General features: G+C 44.9%; 1 protein-coding gene across 1 annotated transcript in view; it reads right to left on the bottom strand.

The window, feature by feature from the left end:
- Positions 1-873: 873 nt before the first annotated feature.
- Chn2 (chimerin 2) overlaps positions 874-18,183 on the bottom strand; it is a 260,580-nt gene continuing 243,270 nt past the window's right edge. Inside the window, exons 8-13 of the mRNA XM_032906467.1 lie at positions 15,517-15,601; positions 11,630-11,803; positions 8,791-8,868; positions 6,091-6,228; positions 4,322-4,427; positions 874-2,584 (exon numbers count right to left, since the gene is read on the bottom strand). Coding sequence (XP_032762358.1) covers positions 2,413-2,584; positions 4,322-4,427; positions 6,091-6,228; positions 8,791-8,868; positions 11,630-11,803; positions 15,517-15,601 — 753 coding nt within the window. The 3' untranslated portion in view covers positions 874-2,412. The remainder of the gene's footprint in view (positions 2,585-4,321; positions 4,428-6,090; positions 6,229-8,790; positions 8,869-11,629; positions 11,804-15,516; positions 15,602-18,183) is intronic.

Raw genomic sequence — 18,183 nt, forward strand, 5'->3', positions numbered from 1 at the left:
GAACTGTTCATCCTTCATACTTGGTGTTATCCCACTGGAAGGAATGTGGAGCCAGGCAGAGGAGCCAGGTCAGGAGGCTCCCAGATGGTTTGGGTGACGTATGTGGTGAGTAGGCTGCAGATTAAAGCAAGGTTGAGCGGATCAGGTGCTAGGATCACCTTTGAGAAAAAGAGTCAAGTTAATCCCCACACAGGATGCTATTGAGCCACCATGTCCCAACATCCCTGAATATTGATGGGACCTCAGCTTAACCCAGGTCAGATTCTTTTCTTCTCATGACTCTGTCTTCCCCAGTTCCATGCGATGATCCCGCCTCCCATTCAAGCTGCTCTTGAAACAATGAGAAAAATCCATGGTTCCTTTAGGTCACGTAGTCCTTTACAATGTTGGAGTCTGGATGTTATTGACACATTTCCAGAGGCACAAACTCATCCCCAGCCTCCTTCCTCTACATCCCACCTCCTGGTCCTACCAGTCAGATCTGGTAACAGGCTCGTCAGTCTAGAATCAACTTGGGGCTTTCGGACTCCACAATCCTTGTTCAAGGCCTAGCAACATTTTCTCAAGACTCTACTGTAAGGGGTGGGGGATAGGGCCTAGGTGCACGTGTCTTTCAGAATCGAAGAGTCTTTACTTCCCAGTGGGCTGCCCAGGAGGAACAGGCTGCCAGGTGACATAGGAATGCTTTGGGGGGTCACTCAGGTGAGCTGTGAGCTCTTTAGGGTGACTCCAGTGAGGTGAGGTGGGGACTCTTAAGGTCCTCCTCCATCTTGTCGATTGGTAAGATATAACCCAGTGTCGAATATACATGGAAACAAGGTTTTGAAAAGTCTCATCTTCTCCCCCCAAATACAACTCCCTCGACACACTCCAAAATGATAGACAGAGTATTTAATACACGGAATGGTTTTCCTTCCATTACACTGTCATAAATTACAAAGTATTGCTCACTTCACAAAATAAAACCATTTCCAGATTATTACTGACAGTATCAAGAAGTACAGAAGCCACAACAAACACATCTGTACAGTCGTGAGGGACGGTGACAGCAGAGAGCAAGCCAAACTGAGTCCCGGATGCCACGATTCTTCCTGCAGGGCCTGGGGAGGCTGCAGTCTCTCCCACCCTAACAGGGCAGTTCTCTTCTGGGCACTCTAAGCAAGTCTTGTCAGTGCGTAGGTTGTCTTAGACAATCAAAGGAAAGACACTGTGACTGGCTTTAAAAATCTAAATGTACAGTTTTTGCTGTTTTAAATATTTCACCTATGTTACAAAATATAGAGATCTTGGTGTGGAAATCTCATGCTAAGATAAATATAACCAACAGGATGTGTCTCTAGTAATAAAATCATGTTAAATTATCTTCAGAGCAACCTTTATGAAGGGAAAACATTTGATTAAAAAAACAACCTTATTTATTCATAACTTAATAGTAGGTTTATAAAATGAAAGTAAGGAACAAGATTCAACAATGATCCTAAAGGTTCATGATTCATCCATATGGAAATGTGGCAAAGAGTTTCAACTTGCCATTGACATCCGTCTGCAGGTCCTGGCTGAGAAGAGGAAAAGTGCTAATTCTGTGACACGGTCCAGTGGCATCCAGTGTCCTCAAGTCATTTTGTAGCAGAGCATACTCGGCATGTTCTAGGATGTGCACGGGAGATATGGAGAGGCCATGACTAATTCTATAACATCCAAATGCTTACAGAAAGGAGACTGGTAAATGCTTCAGACCATCCGAGAGACGCTATGCACATACACTGTCTCACGGCAGAAAGCCAGTGCTGAGGAGCGGAAACTGAGAAGCAGGGATAGGGGGAGGGGTGAACTTTCATGGAAGAACTCATCAGGACAGAGGTATGTCAAGGTGATACTGCATTCACGGTCAACGTTTACCAGGCATCACAGCAGGAAGAGGGACAAGGTACAGGGTGATAACCAATGCACTGCATTGGGTTCTATTTGCTAAAATAAAATAACATTCTTGCAGCTAAAATAAAATACATCTTACAATATAGGTTTCATTTAACATTTAACATATAGAATTGTCTTCTTTTTATGTTTTTTTGAAGGTGGAAAATGCATACTTTACCAAGTACCTTTATCAATTAAGTTCCCTTTTATTACTGGTAAGACTGAAGCTTAAAAGTCTACATTTTTTTAATAAGTTAAAGAAAGATTTATTAATCACTCTTCCAGCGAAACAGACATACATACGAGGCACGGCAAAAGACCCAAGGTAAGGGGTTTCCTCCCCTCACCCTTGCTCTCATGTGGAGGCGGGAGACACAGTCCCCAACTCTGCAACCCACTGTGGTCCAGGAAATTCTGCCACTTGTTTGAAAAGACAAACCAAGTGTGAGAAACGTTTTTATTCCCCTAGCTCTATCAGCTCACTTCCCTGATGGACTAAAACAGAACATCTTCGTTTTCTATTAAAATCTGTACGATCAGCTTTTGGTACCGCATGTCATGGAGGGTGGTGAGGGTGCTGTCTTCAGGGGGTCTCATCAGGGTGGGCCCAAACACGATCCCCAGATTTTCTGCGTTCATTAAATTGTCCTTTTCATTCATGGTAACCCTGTAAGGCAAGCACAGAGACCTTAGGCAGATTTTCAGAAAGACTGACACACTAGCTATGTACAGCAGGCCTGAGATCATCTCCGGGGTCAGGGGTGTGCAAAAACAAGCGGAGAATAAGAATAGCAGGAAGACATTTGCCAACAGGTAATTTTCTGCTTTGTTTCCCTTTTTAAGTTATTGCTACTGTCTTCAGCCAGTAGAATGAAATGACTAGAATCAGCTGTGAACAGTAAGGATTGGGACTCTGTCCTTCCTGAAGAAATATGCAACTCTCAGTTGGATAATATCAGTCTGAAGGGGCAGAAGGTCACCAGCTGACCCATGCTACCTTCATGGGCCTCATATGGAAGTCTGTTTTGTGTCACCATTTCCTAGTGGTCTGATGCTGGAGAGGGACTGAGAACAGGCAGACTCTGTACCACAGGAGAAAGACTGTTTGTAGAACAGGCTGCTATGTGCTTAGGAAGACCCTGGCTACTGTCACGGGGCAGGAGAATGGCTGGAATGTGGCCAGACTGGAGGCCCATTGTTTATCAAGCCTGGTTCCCAAAGGATGAGGTACAGAGCAATCGTTATTGTTGGACCAGCATCAAGAGAAGAAGCAAAGAGGCTTTAAGGAGGAAATCTAATAAGCCCTAGAGTTGCTTTACTGGTGTCCTTATGAGATGAATAATGATTCCCTAGGTTCCTGACTTCAGGAATTGTGTCTTTTAGAATGCCCATCGCTGACAGAAAGGAGCACGCCTGAAAATGTACTTAGATTTTGAACAGAGACAATCCCTCGCTCTCTAGTCCCCTTGGAGCAGATTCAAATCAGCCACTTCATGTTAGTTTTAGTAAACTCAGTTTGAATAATTTTCATGCTGCACAGCTAAAAGACAAACAGGAAAGAGGTCGTTCTTCATTCTGGGAAGAGGAACCTCAGTGAGAAAATGACTGACGTGCCCCATCTCTCTGTGGACGGTACCATCCCTGAGCTGTCCTGGGTTGTATACGTATCCCGAGGAAGCCATGTAGATCAAACTTGTAAGCAGAGTTCCTCTATGGCCTCAGCTTCAGTTCCTGCCTCCAGGTTGAGTTCCTGCCCTGACTTCCCTCAATCATGGACTATGGAATGGAAACGTAAGCCAAATAAAACCTTTCCTCCCCTAGCTGCTTTTGGTCATGGCCTTTATCACAGCCATAGAAACTGAACTAGGACAGAAATGAGTACCTGAAGTGAACTGTAGTTATAACAGACCCCATGAGGTGTTTGGAACTTTGGGCTAGAAAAGCCCATTAAGGCTCAAAGCTTACTGGGGTGTACTCTGTGTGATCATGGAAGTTAAGAATTCTGAGAACAGTGAAGATGATGGAGGCCTGGCCTGTGAGGTTTCAGAAGGAAGCAAAGGCTGTCTCGGAGCTGTCCATACAATAGTTTGAACTGTGGTTCTGGTCAGCTGGGGCTGAAGAACCCGCTGTGATTCATAAAGGACCAGACCCACTGAAGTGAGAACTTTGTTTTGGGACAATTGATGCTGATCAGTGGGAGATGAAGAGTCAGGTGTGAATAGGAAACCAGTATCATTGAGCTGTCTTCTGGGCATATTTCCCCAGAGTCAGCCTACAGAAGCTGTGGTCTGGGGGAGCCCAGGCTACATCCCACATTGACAGCCACTCTATGTACTCTCCATGGGGCTTCTTAATGCCTTCTTGGGTAGATCAGGGATGGTCAGGGGCAGAGGCTTTGGCTTACTTTTTGAGATGGATCATCAGGTAGCGCAGGGTTTCATAGTGGGCAGGAGGCAGCAGCATCAGGACCTCATGGACAGCTTCCAGCCTCTCATCCGCATTGGAGATTTCTACAGAGAGTGTACAATCAACAACACTGGACGCCAACAGTCCAGATGGGGGTTAAGAAGTCCGATTTCTTTGTTTTTTGTTCCAAATGGGGCATCTTACAAACTCATATAGTCTCAAATACTCTTTCCCTCAGTTTCCTTCTATCCCATCTCCTTCCAGAAGGAGCTGAGGTTGGGAACTCGGTTAAATGAACATCGGTGAAGCAGGTGACTGTTGTACTCTAGAGAAACATGGCTCCTATAGAACTCTTGACTCCAGTGATATAGGCACAGTTTGTGTTGCTCTCCTGAGGTCTTGATCTGTTGAACCTATCAATGCTCTACTTTCCAGTGTCTCATGTGGTAGTGTGTCCTTGAAGTTGTCTAATGACTCTTTCCTTCCCAGTCCTCCGTCAAATATCTTTATTTTTCAGTTGGCAGAGGGGCCAACCAACAATGCCATAACTAAAGGCATTTCCACAAAGGTGTTGCAAGGGTTAACCTCATACACAACCCTTGTTAAGAAGCAGATACTAGGTACATTAACAATGGCAGGAAGAGTGTGTGGACTTTGGGCCATTGACAGATATTGGCAGGCACTCAAGGAAAGCCCTCCCAACATCCCTCCTGGGACAGTTGTATCCAGCTGCTAGAACATTCTTTACCTAGGACCACCAGAACCCAGGAAGGAATGGTCTTTCTAGGGGGGAGGACCACAGCTCATCTAGAAAATACATTGTGCATGGATCTGAACAGGCCCTTGCTTTCCCGTCAGGCAACTTATACAAATATACTGATGCCTTCAAAGATACACGCTGTTCCACAAAGCCAAAAGAAGTTCCTTAGAGAAGGCTTAGCTTCTCTCCCATTCGTCTCAGCATCTGAGCTCTTCCTGCATCGCCACTACCTGATTCCAGGCAAAGTGTGGTCCTTTCTCTTGACATACCCTTTACTTCTCCTCTCCCGGGAGCAGTGGGTTCAATTGGTCAGCAATGGATAAGGCTGAGGTCAATTGTTGGCTGATGGAAGATAAATACTGATGGTTCCCTCATGGACACGTCAGGACAGTTCTCCATGCTAGCTGCCCTCCCTCTAAGATCATCTTTACTTCATGGGATGGGTTAAGAAAATTAACTAGAAGATATTTGTATAGTATTTGACACAGTAAATATTGTATGCTCTTGGCTATTTATCATTTTAATACAAGTCTATATTTTTAACACAAGGTCTGACTATATAACCCAGGCTGGCCTTGATCTCCAGATCTTCCTGACTGCACCTCCTTGAGTGTGAGGAGAATGAAGCTCTACACCTGACTATTTCTACTAACCTTGAACAGCATAAACAGGCAAAACCTGGGTGTGGTTTTAGTCTGCACAATGGGTAGAAATAGTGTACAAGTCCTTTAGAGAATGCTGATTTTTTTCTCTTTTTTAATTATAGAAATGTTCTGCCTGTTAGTGTCCCGGAAATAGGGAGAAAGCATGAAGAACAGAGCTGCCTGGCTCTCAGTTTCTGCCTCTAGAGTTGGGTGAGTATGAATTTGGGGCACCTGGTGAGTGCTGGCTGGGCTTCTATTTGCTGGATTTCTGTGTCCCCCCACTTGACAAAGTCAACAATCATGAAAATCTTGGAAGAGTTCTGAGCTTTAATTTCCCCGAGGCCTATAGTTCTCTGTACTTACTTGCTGCCTCTATAAACTTGGAATAGGTGTCATATGTGATGATGGGGATGGGTAAGTCTCTGAAGTACAGTTTCAGGGCTCCGGTGATGATGTTTATGTCTGGGTAGATGTTAGCAGAGATATCCGCCTTTTCACCATCTGAAAAACAGTCTCACTTAGATCTTATTTCACCAAGTTGAAGAAGGCACAGAAAAAAGAGATACAGCACAGACGATGTCCTGGCAAGCTTCAGGGTCTCTGTGTCACCCTCTCAGCTCCTGGTAATGTTAGGGTCTTGGGGTAACAGAAAGGAGCTGTGAAGAGAGTATGGATGTGAGTGCAGCAGGGTAGATTAGCAGCTCTTCTGTGATTCCCAGTCTCCACTAATCACCCAACAGAAATCTATCATAGTAATTACAATCGCTATTTCAGATAGGCGGCTTCACATAGAGCAACAGCCTAGTATGAAATGACATCTGATCATACACATGTATGAAAAGGTCATAACGAAACACATGATTTTTGTCTTCCTTGCCAGTGTTCTTTGGCCTTGGACTGGAAGATCATATACAGCAACCTTTGGTTTCCAAGGTCTTTTTCAGGCTCACTGAAGTTTCTTTGAATTTAACCCTTCCTACCCTGACTCTTAGCATGGGTACAATTGTATTCCTTGCCAATTGTTAGGTTTCTTCTCAAAGCATTTTGTGTGGTGTAGTGGTGTGTGTGTGTGTGTGTGTGTGTGTGTGTGTGTGTGTGTGTACAGTGTATGTACATGTATGTGCTCCCCAAGCCCTAGCTCTCTTCCTATCTTTAATCACACAGTGTTGAGGTCACAGGCACAGGCACACTGGAGTGTTGGGGGTTGGCCTCATGCTGCTATGTATTCAAATGCTAAATATTAGCCCTTGAGATCTGGTTACACTGACAAATATATCCCCATGTACACCAAGTGATGCTATGTAAACCTTGCTCCCCAAATTAAAGTTAATTTATTAATAAAAGACTAGAGCCTGGGACTGGGCAGTAGAGAGAGAAAAGTTGACTTGATGATTGAATGAGGGGTCTCAGGAGAGATCAAGAGACAAGGAGAAAGGTGACGGAGAGGACAGTGATGCTAGGAGAGGAAATGGACCCTGAGCATGTGGCCAGGAGAAGTGGACCCTGAGGATAGGCAGATGGAACAGGAATAACCTGGATTAAATTCATATAGCAAATCATGAGGGACACATGGCCGGGATGCAAGTTAGACCAGTTTACAACCTGCCCAATCTGGGCTAACAGCTTGTAAATAAATACCAGGATTATGTGTCTTTTATATGGGATAACTAAAATATATAATTTGTTTACATATGAGACCACACACAGATTTTTACATGGGTGCTGGGGATTTGAACTCAGATCCTCATGTTTGTGCACCAACTACTCTTATTTGCTGAGCTATCTTTACAGCACTTTGAAGTACTTTATATTTTTTTAAAATTATATTTCTTTGTAAGGGGCCTATCTGTGCTGTGGCACATGAATGACAGTCGGGACAACATGTAGGACTTGGTTATCTTCACATCATGTGCCCAAGGGCTGAACACTGGTTGTAAGGCTTGGTGGCAAGAGCTCACTCAGAGACATCTTGCCAGACCTTAAATCATGTTTTTCTTTATTTTTCTTTTTTCCCTTTAAAAACATTACTCATTCTTCCTTCATGTTATATGCCCTGATCACAGTTTCCCTTCCCACCCCTTCTCCCAGTTCCTCCCCACCTCTCCTCTACCCCAGATCCACTCCGTCTCTGTTTCCTATCAGCAAAGTACAGGCCTCCCAGGGATAGCAACCAAATATGACACAGCAAAACACAATAAGATCAGGTACAAACTCTCGTATCAAGGGTGGACAAGGCAACCCTATAGGAGGAAAGGGTCCTAAGAGAGGTGAAAGAGTCAGAGACACCCCTAATCCCACTGTTCGGAGTCCCATAAAGACACAAGCTAACAACCATAGCATATACACAGAGGACCTACCGCAAGCCCATGCAGGCTCCGTGTTTGTCTCTGTGAGCCCCTAGGAGCTCTGCTTAGTTGATTCTGTGGGCTGTGTTCTCCTGTGATCTTCAACCCCCTTTACTATTAGTATCAACCCATTTCACTTCACAAACAGGTCCTGAGATTTTTTTTTTTCAGGTAAGTATTGTTTAATCATTTGGGGATTATTAACCCATTTCACATGGAGTATTTAAAGCATAAATGCCTTAGCAAATTTGGTTCCATGTCTTTAAAGAAGCTACGAAACAGCAAATCAAGACAGCAAATGCATAGCAGATATGGCAGCCGACTGAATGGTATGATGTTAAGAGACAAGGCTCCTGGACATGTATGTTCCTAAAGGACTTAACTCCTGACCCCTATGCAGTCATCCCAGCTCCCTTCTCTGGAGCTTTGAGAGGAAAGTTTGGTAAGCGAGATCCTGAATTGAGGATGCATTCTCTGATGTGTGTGGCGTGTGGACAGGCTGCCCATTCAAATCATCTTTCACACTCTCTTCCTCATGAGTTGGCCTCTCCACGGTCTAAGGAAACACTTCTTCCAGAGAATTTTAAAGAATGATTCCTCCACTTTCTGAAGAATGACTCTCAGTAATTCCCAGACCCCACTTCCCACTCTAAGTGAGCTTCTGTTCTAGCACAGAGGGTACTGGGATAAGGTAGCATTGAAGACAGTTCCCACTCACCTCTGTCGAACGCCATCTTGACATCTTCAATGTGTTCTGTGAACCCAGAGACTCTGTAAAGCCCTTCTGATTTTAATCCTGCAGGTCGGGGGCAGGGACGGGGGTGGGGTGGGGACGAAAGAGGAAGAGACTTCAAGTTTGCTTTCCCATGGGATCTAAGAAAGTCACTCTAATGTTAGAGCTGCATCGAGTGCTGTGATTTGGTTACTGATATGATTGATGCCTCCCGCCCGGCTGCCCAAGACCCTGGAATTTTCCTACCAATCTCCGCGGGAGCCCGTCTCCATCTGCTTGTTGGAGATGGGCATCTCAGTGGAGACCAGCTCTTCCTCCTGGCTGGCTACAAAGTGAGCTAGGATTTAAGGTTTTCCCTAACTTCCTCTGTTCATCACTTCTGCACAGCTACTTTACTGATGCAGCCAGAGCTCTGTTTCCTCCCTGGCAACTTGTTCAGCTATTTGGTGTATTGGACATAGCCACCCTCGAGTGTATGGGACACAGGTCATCCTGACTTCATTGGAAAAAAATACAAATTTTAGAATATTTTGCGTTAAGTCATAGATAAGACAATATGCTAACATTCTAAGTGTGCCTGATTTATTCTGCCTTTAGATAGCTAATCATATAAACAGATGCAGCGAAGTTCAATTCAAACGTAATCACGGTAAGAAAGAGGGTATGCTTCTGCCTGCTAGACTATACTGATGTGCCGGACACATGCTGAAACCTAGCTTGCTCTCCTTTCCCAGCGGGTGTCATAGAAGATGACAGCAGCAGGACTAGAGGATCAGGTTTCAGATTCCAATGTCAAAACTGAACTGGTGTCACAACTGATCTACAGCAAAAACCAGTAAACAGCATATTCTGTCAAACTCTCAATAACTAGCACACTTTGTCAACTTTAAATTTTGACTCTTCTGGTAACCAGTATCTGCCTGTAACCAGGGTCTGTACTGAATCTAAGGGATGGGTGTGGTGTCTCTGCTCTTCCCTGGGACCATGGCTGGCATGCTCAACCTGACAAGGCTCTACTGTCTCCTGACGGACATGCTTAGTTCCTCTCTCCTCTCAGATAGGCATGCCTAGATGGTAGCCACTCCTGCTCAACTGGAAGTGACACAGGAAATAAAACCTGTGTGCCACTCTGTTCCAGGTGGTCATGCAAGCTGATCTCTGTAGGAATGGGATGTGCATTGCCAGAGAGGGAAGTCATAGCAATTTACAGGAATACTCACTGGTAGGCATGTGGCTCCTTTATAGGGGGAAAAGGAGATCTAGAGGCTGCCCCAAATGATGGGCTGGAATTTGTAGAGCAGCAGAGGCTGCCAGCCATCCTCCATGAACAGTATTGCTATCTCTCTACCCTAATGAACATTTGGTTTGAGAACAGTATCCACAGTAGTAGCGTTCACCTCTCTGTGGCGGTTGCTTGTTTCGTTTACTGTAGACACAGGGTGACCAGCCATGCCACATTTCTTCTGCCGTGCTTTCTTATGATGAACTAAACTCTCAAAGTATTAGCCAAAAGAAATGCTTCCTCCCTCCAGTTGCTGTTGTCTGGTGTTTTGGTACAGCAACAGCAAAAATGACTTGTAGAGGTTTGGGGTCTTTTGCTATGTAATGTTAAATATTAGCCCCCCAAAGCCTAGTTGCCCCCCCCAGAGATGATGGAATCTGTGTGTGCACAGTGATGTTATGTAATCTTGTCCCCCAAGTTATCTCTGACTGGTGAAGAAAGATGCCTATAGCTGGGCAGAAGGCCGAAGCCCGGTTGGGATTCCCAGGATTTGGGTCAGAGGAGGACCACGAGGAGGGAGGGAGAAGAAACTAGAGAAAGAAGTCATCATGGGGTAGGTGAGCTATGAAAAACAAGAGCAGCCTGTGCAGAATGTAGCCAGTTATAACTCAGGGTTATTGGTAGGGAGGTAGATACCAATAACAGAGGGTCGATATCTGCCCAGCTCTAGTGCATATGGCTTATTATAAATATAAAAGTTGTGTGTCTTTTATCTGGGAACTGCAAAGGCAGGCTGGAACCCCCCCAGTGTGAGAGTAAATATTTTCTAAAGCAGTAGCTAATATTGTTGGCCATGCAAATAAAGGGGAAAGAACTAGGAAAGAACCAGCACAAGGTGCTCCCTGTGCACTGGGCATGCACTAGGTCCTTCATATGCATGGACTGGTCCTGATCTCAGTACCAGCACAAGGTGCTCCCTGTGCACTGGGCATGCACTAGGTCCTTCATATGCATGGACTTGTTCTGATCTCAGTACCAGCACAAGGTGCTCCCTGTGCACTGGGCATGCACCAGGTCCTTCATATGCATGGACTGGTCCTGATCTCAGCACCAGCTTCTGGGGCCAACTGATTTAACTCACTTTTCAGAGGAGGAAGCATATTCAAAGGGGGACAAGTCCCTTGTCCCTTGTTGAAGGTCCTCAAACAAGACAAAGACCCCTTTCTCTGTGGTGCTGTAGGTATAGCCATGTCTTTATTTGTTCCCCTGATTCCCCAATCTACGGTATGGATTCTTGAGGTTGAGAATGGAGACTTTCATCTCATTAATATCTAGCCTGTAGTAAATGCTCAGTAAGCATTTGCAGAATGTGGACATGCGTGGCTAATACAGGAATGGAAATTGATACGGAACTTGATGTGATTGGTTGGCTGAAGTATATTTATCTGGATGTGCCTTTTGTGTGTGTGCAACCCATTGTCCTAACAGGGATAGTAAAATGAGTCAGTTTCCTCAATAAAAAAATAAAAAGCTAAATCAGTACAATATAGTAAATATAATTAACATAATATAGATAACGACAGTAGAGAGTATTTTCCAAACCTCTTGCTTCAATTTCCCGAATACATATGTCCACCACCATGGGTCTCTGAGTGTTGTGAGCTTTTACAAGTGTGGTGAGATCACAACAGTATACTTTCTTGATCCTCTTGAGATCGGGCTGGCAGTCGTTGGGGACGTGCTTGGAACATTGTTTGTGTACGTTTAACCCACAATCTGTGAACAAAGAAGCCACATTAGCCTCGATGGGTCCCTTCACCAAATCCTAAGACAAAGTATGTGCTGCCAGAATCCATACGACAGTACCCAAGGGTTTGATGGACTTCCCCAGAATGTCCACCCCATCAAGAGCTGGTACTTTCCTCTAGATGAGCATCAGACTCATCTTGACTCCGACTGCATTGCCCTCTTGACAATTTTCCAGACAAGAAGAACTGAATACCTTCCTGAGATAGCGAGGTCACCAATCAGTTTTGCTAGCAGACTTTCCACACTGGGGTTCTGGGAGTTAGTCATGGCTTATTCTAGGCTGTGCCCTTAAGTCTCTGATACTTTTATGAGATGCGGAGTTACTCTGTTTGCAGGAACGTCTGGTCTTTGATTTGAAGAGTTCCTGACTTGTATTAAGTCTGCCTTTCCAGCAGCCTGTGGTTTCTACTGCTGACCAGGTGGAGGAGGGGCTCATTCCTCTTGTACTTGCTATGTGGTTGATGTAGCGGGAGAATGGGAGAGCTGATATTTGACAACAATGCCTTGTAATGTGATGATTACAGTAATTATTTATAAAGCTTATATCCAGGGCCAAAGCTGAAAAGGTGCTTTTAAGTTCAATGCACAAATTAAAAGCCTTGTTAGCAGTTGGCATTCACAATGAGGAGACACAGTTTGCACTCCAGAAAATGAAGTTTAATGCCACAATGCTGTGCACATAAAGTGTCTTCCAAAACTGTTTCCCTAGTATAAAAATAATATTTCCATGTGTCTATGATATATGCACAAAGAGAAAACTGTGGTTAATCGTTTCAAAGGTCTGATGGGGCAGACTTCTATACAGCCACCAGTGGGGAGTCCCAGGTAGTGTTTCCTGGTTCAATCCCTTCCTCTTTCTTTCAAAGGGAAATTTCTAACATTCTTAGCTTAATCCGCATATGAAATTCAACTAAATCCAAGTACAATTCAGTTTCATTTTGACAGAACTACTTAGCAAATGTAAATTTGGACCGAGTTCACCAGACTCTGGTTTTCTTGCTGGGATCCTGGTCTGTAAAGTGGAAGCCACAGCAGCACCAGGTGAGCCTGCAGGTCAAATAGATATACAGGGTCTCCGATCCCGCATTGTGCCATCGCTGAGTCAAAGACAGCAGGCAAAGGGAGAGGAGACAAAGAGGCCTACCCGGATGCTCCTTCACCTTATAAACTTATAGGGTTTTGTTGTTGTTGTTAAATTGTAGCAGGTATATTTACCATTTGTACCATTACTTTTTTATTTATGTATTTTTTTTATTTGTTGGAACCGGAGTCTCATTGTATCCATGGCTGGCCCAGAGCCTGCTACATAGGTCAGGCTGGCTTCTATCAAGAGATCTAACTGCTTCAGCATTTTAAAGTAAAGAGTGTGGTGGGATTAAAAACATTGTGTAGCCACAGCCACCCTCTGCCTCGAAAGCTTGTGTGTTCCTGCAAAAATACAACTTGATGTCCACTACATAGCAAGCCCTAGCCACCTCCACCCCCACCCAGGGCCCTGTCCTCTCCGCCTGTGAACTTGATGGTTTTAGGTACTTCACACGGGCAGATTCATGCCAGATTTGTAGTTCGGTGAATGAACTAGTATTGATCATCTTGTCATTCAAGCTCATCCATGTTGCGGCATATATTAGGATTCACACACACACACACACACACACACACACACACACACACACACACACACACACACCCTGGACTCACTCTTCAGCAGCGAGAGCCAGTGGGTTCTACCTGGATTCTAATAGATGTATCCTTTGCACTTTGCTTGGACCCCTTGCCTTTCACAATACGTAACGAATATTCCAGTGTGAGCCTGTACCACAGTACCTGTTTGTCCGTCAGTGGGCCGAGTTCTATCTACTTCTCCACCCTGGGGAATAACACTGCTCTAAGCCCGGGCCAGCAAGTGTCTGCGGCAGACATTGCAGTTCTATGTTTAAATTTCTTACAGACTTAAAGACCGTCAGCGTATCTGCATAGAACACTGGTCCTATTGAAATTAGGATGTTTCGTAGCAAATATAAAATGTGAAAATTTATAAACTAATAGAACTCTATGCGCCCAAATAAAATCTGGACCACTAAAATATATCTGTCTACATCAGGCAGAACTGAAGACTGTGGTGCCCTTGATTATCAATGGCCAGTTTCTAGTCTTCCTGCTCTCCGGGGGAGATACTAAATAAAAAAGTAGTCACTGAATAAAACTTACTATACAACCTTACAGTATAGTTCATTAAAAAAAATAGAAACAGAAACAAACAAAAGTCTCAAAGCCCTTCCATCCTAGAGAAAGTTGCTGATTACAGCTAACTGGAGCTCAGAGTTCTGTTTCCATAATATTGACTTTGGACTGATTTCCTGCTGAAACTGGATAACATCAGTGACAAGGGATATTTTTGGTAGGTATAATCCAGAGAGACCAAACTAACAACCACAGAGTAATGCAGGAGGCTGACCAGCACACTCAGGGGTTGAACCTTTGTGAAGCCTGGCAGGTTTGTTCTGTGTTCGGCAGAGTATTAGAACATCCTGAAGAGGCTGTTTCTGTGCTGGGCTTGCCTTGGGACCCAGGATGGAAAACTAAACTTACGCCTCACCAGTTGGCACTGAATGGGTGTTGCTGTGCTTATGGAACGGGAGCTAAGAAAGCACCTTCCATGCAGAAAAGAACCCAGAGAGTATGTGATCCCATGAGCAACAAAGGAAAGAGGAACCCTTCAGTGGGATTCTCAGCTGGGTCTGTTTGCCACGGCCTGGAAGGGCAAGCAGCCACAGAGTCTGTGGCATCTCATGTCCACACCAGCGGCAGCTGTTCTTGCTCTCAGCACCAGTGTGAGCGAGCGAGGGAGCTCAGCTGCTTCGGCAACACCTTGCATTTTGTCTAGCATGCCTTAAAGAAGATGAGCTCCGTGATATTTGCAGTTGGGGTAGCATCCAACTCAATATGGAAAACACACAGGGGTTCAAGCTACGTTGAAGTATATGAAACCGAATGAGTGTGATCAAAATATATTGATGCCAGTCTCAAAGAATGAAGAAGAACATGACTTTAAAAGGGAAGGGAGGTGATTTCACTTTTGATCTAACGGCAAAGTCCTGAATGTGAGGACTGACACATTCCTGACTCTGGCTGCTTTGACATTAGCAACTCAGCATTTACCATCTGGCAATGAGCTCTCACCTCTAAGGCTCTGTCTCCTGTTCACTTAGTAGGAGACAACCATAGCTCCCTCTGGTCCTTTGGGTGATGCTGAAGAGAAGTGCCTCATGTTTGTGGCACATAATCACTGCACTCACCCACGTTCTGCCTTGTGTCTCGTCTGCTGTAGTAAAGTGGGCTGGGAAAGCAGCAGATTTAGAAGTCTACGCAATTCCATGAGGATCTATTTAAACCCTTTCCTCTTAAGGGCTATGGCCCATTTGGAGAGGCATGTCTATTTTAAAGAAGTGTATTTCTTTGGGTCTTTTTTTTTTTTTCATCCTTGTGTGAACATAAGATCTGTTTCAGTCTTGCAGACACTTGGAATGCTGTCCCCAACAAGCCCAGCGAGGCACTGAGCCCTTAAGAAAACTGGATTTTTAAGCTCGTCTGAGTACAGTCCCTATCTCTGAAGGATGCTTACCACTCAACAAGGTGGCACTTGCTCTAACCAGAAGAGGACGAAGTTTAGTGTTTACCTGAACACCGGACTCCCTGGGCGATGAGCCCCCACATAAAATTGGCACAGTATTCACACCAGTGTGGGCCCCGAAATGTGTGCACCTGTGAGTCAAACAGAGAATATGGAAGGTTCAGTCACTTGGATGCATCAAACATGAAACAGACAGGAGACCCAGCAGCAATGCTCTCTCACTAGACTCTTCCATCTAGTGAGGCAGAATTGCAAACTGGTCTGGAAGACGTAGAGTCAGGCTTTGATCTTTGAAATTCTCCATGGATCGCCTTCCTCTGGCCAGAGCTGAATGTAGGTTACAATGTAGCTGAACAATGAGGTTACAGACACCCTCAGCCATGAGGCTCACCCCCAAGGAGGCTCCACACAAGATAGCCCAAGCTGGCTGCTAGGTCGCCCCATCCTGCATTTAGCTCAGCACATCGTTTTGGGCAGAAGAACTCAATTACTGTCTATTCTTATTGGAGTTGCTCCATCTAGGTGTAGAATTTCCAGCAAGATATAAATAAGCCATGGTTAGGGGATAATGAAAAGGTTTCAAGCCTTTGGGCCACTTCCAGGAAAAGTCATTTAAAGAAGTAAAAGAGTTGGGTAAAAACTCAAGCTTATGGGCCCATGGAGTAGCTTTCCCTGGGGACAGGAGCTATAGTTAGCCAGCCTGGCCATGGCTTTTAGGTGAGCAAGTTGGAAGGTTCTCCAGGCAGACCAGTGTCTCAGCCAAGCTGTTAAATATTCCAAATGCCATGAGTGGTCTTAGCTTAGATTACTCAGGTGTGTGATCATGCATTAATCCACAAGTCAACATGGTACAGCACAGCTCAGAGCAGCACAGCACAACACAGCACAGAACAGCACAACACAGCACAGAACTGGACAACATAGCATGGAACAGTACAGCACAACAGAAAGCAAAACTGTTCTCCAGCACTGATGAAATACGAAAGCAGAAGTAGGGGAGTCCTTGCTATGGAACCTGGCCAAGAGGCGCCAAAACCCACAATGTACTGAGGAGGACACGAATCTATATGAGAAGGTTCTAGATTATTTTAAAAAGGCCTTTCAAACCTTCTTTAAATTCTAATCAATGGGTAAGATAAGACAGACAATATTTTTAACAAGCTAGAAGGCCAACATACTATTACTTTTTAGTTAACAAACAAAAACAAACCAATATAGCAAACACGGTCACAGTTTGGGAAGGTGGGAGCTCCCTGAGAAGGAGCTGCCGACCCGAGACTCCCAAGGGAGTCGCCCATCAATGTCTTTGTTCATCTTTATAGGCCAGCAGCCATGTTTACAGAGTGGCAAGCCCAATCGTCCTTCCAATGGGACACAAGGCTGAATGACAAGAGTGAAAAAAGGACAGCAAGGAGTGACTTATGGCCACGAAGCTACGCAGTAAAACTAAGTTATGATTGCCTTTCAGGTATGTTAGCTTAGAGTTTCCCAGTACGTTGTTTCTGTTTGGAAAAAAATGGTGACACTGGACTCAAAAATGCTTTCACTAAAATGGAGAAGTGTGTCTATGGCCGTACCACCCTGCATGTGCCCGACCTCATCTGCTCTTGGAAGCTGAATGGAGAAGTATTCTGTTGAGGTATGACTCTAACCCATGACAAAGCATTCCTTGTAGGATACAGAGGATCCATGAGGCACTTGCATTTTCAGAAGCCGATTGCCATGATTCATTTCTAGACCCCCTGACACAGAACTGCGGACTTCAGGAACTGTGGAGGAAAATGAGCCACGGACTGCTGAACACGTTCTGAATTCAGCAGCCATTAATGTTTTACTAGACACGTGCTAAAGGAGCCGGTCAATTTTGGCAGTAAAATTGATTATTAGTATACTGTTGAAGTTGCACCATAAGGCAAAATTAATGTATAAGATCCAAGAGAAATAGTATGAAGGGGGCTCCAGAAAAAAGGTTGGGCCGCTCCTATAGTGAGAATGGAGGAGTGGCACTTTCCTGGATGCTCCTGGAAGGTTAAAGAAGCAGGGCTTTGCAGAGAAAGGATAAGGGGCATTGGGGCAGAAGACACTGTGGAGATACTGCGTGAGGCAACCCAAAACTGATGTGACTAGAATAGAGAGGAGGAGGAGAGGACCAGGAGATACAGGGGAGACAGGAAAAGGAAAGCCACAGGGACATCTCACACTTCCTTTGTGATGTGGATTTGGAGTAGTCTCAACAAGGCACTCCCAGAGGAGTAGAGGTAGAGAAGTGATACTTTCAAAGGTTATTCTGAACCTGTATTGAGCATGGGTGAGAAGATGTCTGTCTCTAGTGGGACAGACTTGCGAGCTACTTAGTAGTCTAGTTGAGGAATGAGAGAGGCTCAAAGCAGAGTGCTGGCAGGAGAGATGGTGAGGGTCCACATTAGGTCTGTTTTAAAGATAGGATTTGTACAACCCTACGATACTGGATGCTGCTTTAGGTACAGGGAAGTAGAATGCATGTGGGTCTCGAGGGGGAGGGGCAAGCCCTGGTTTCCCCCTTAGGAGTCAGGTGGATGGTGATACCATTTGATGAGGTGGGGCAGACACTCTTGTGGGGAGAAGTAGGAATTGGCTTTGGCTAAAGATAGTGCTCTGATGCCAAGGTGTTTGTTCAAGCAGGAAGTCACATGAAGCTGGTTGCATGGAGGAGGAGTAGGGACTGTAGAGATGC

Source organism: Rattus rattus, chromosome 6, assembly GCF_011064425.1.
Source record: "Rattus rattus isolate New Zealand chromosome 6, Rrattus_CSIRO_v1, whole genome shotgun sequence".
Classification (NCBI taxonomy): domain Eukaryota; kingdom Metazoa; phylum Chordata; class Mammalia; order Rodentia; family Muridae; genus Rattus; species Rattus rattus.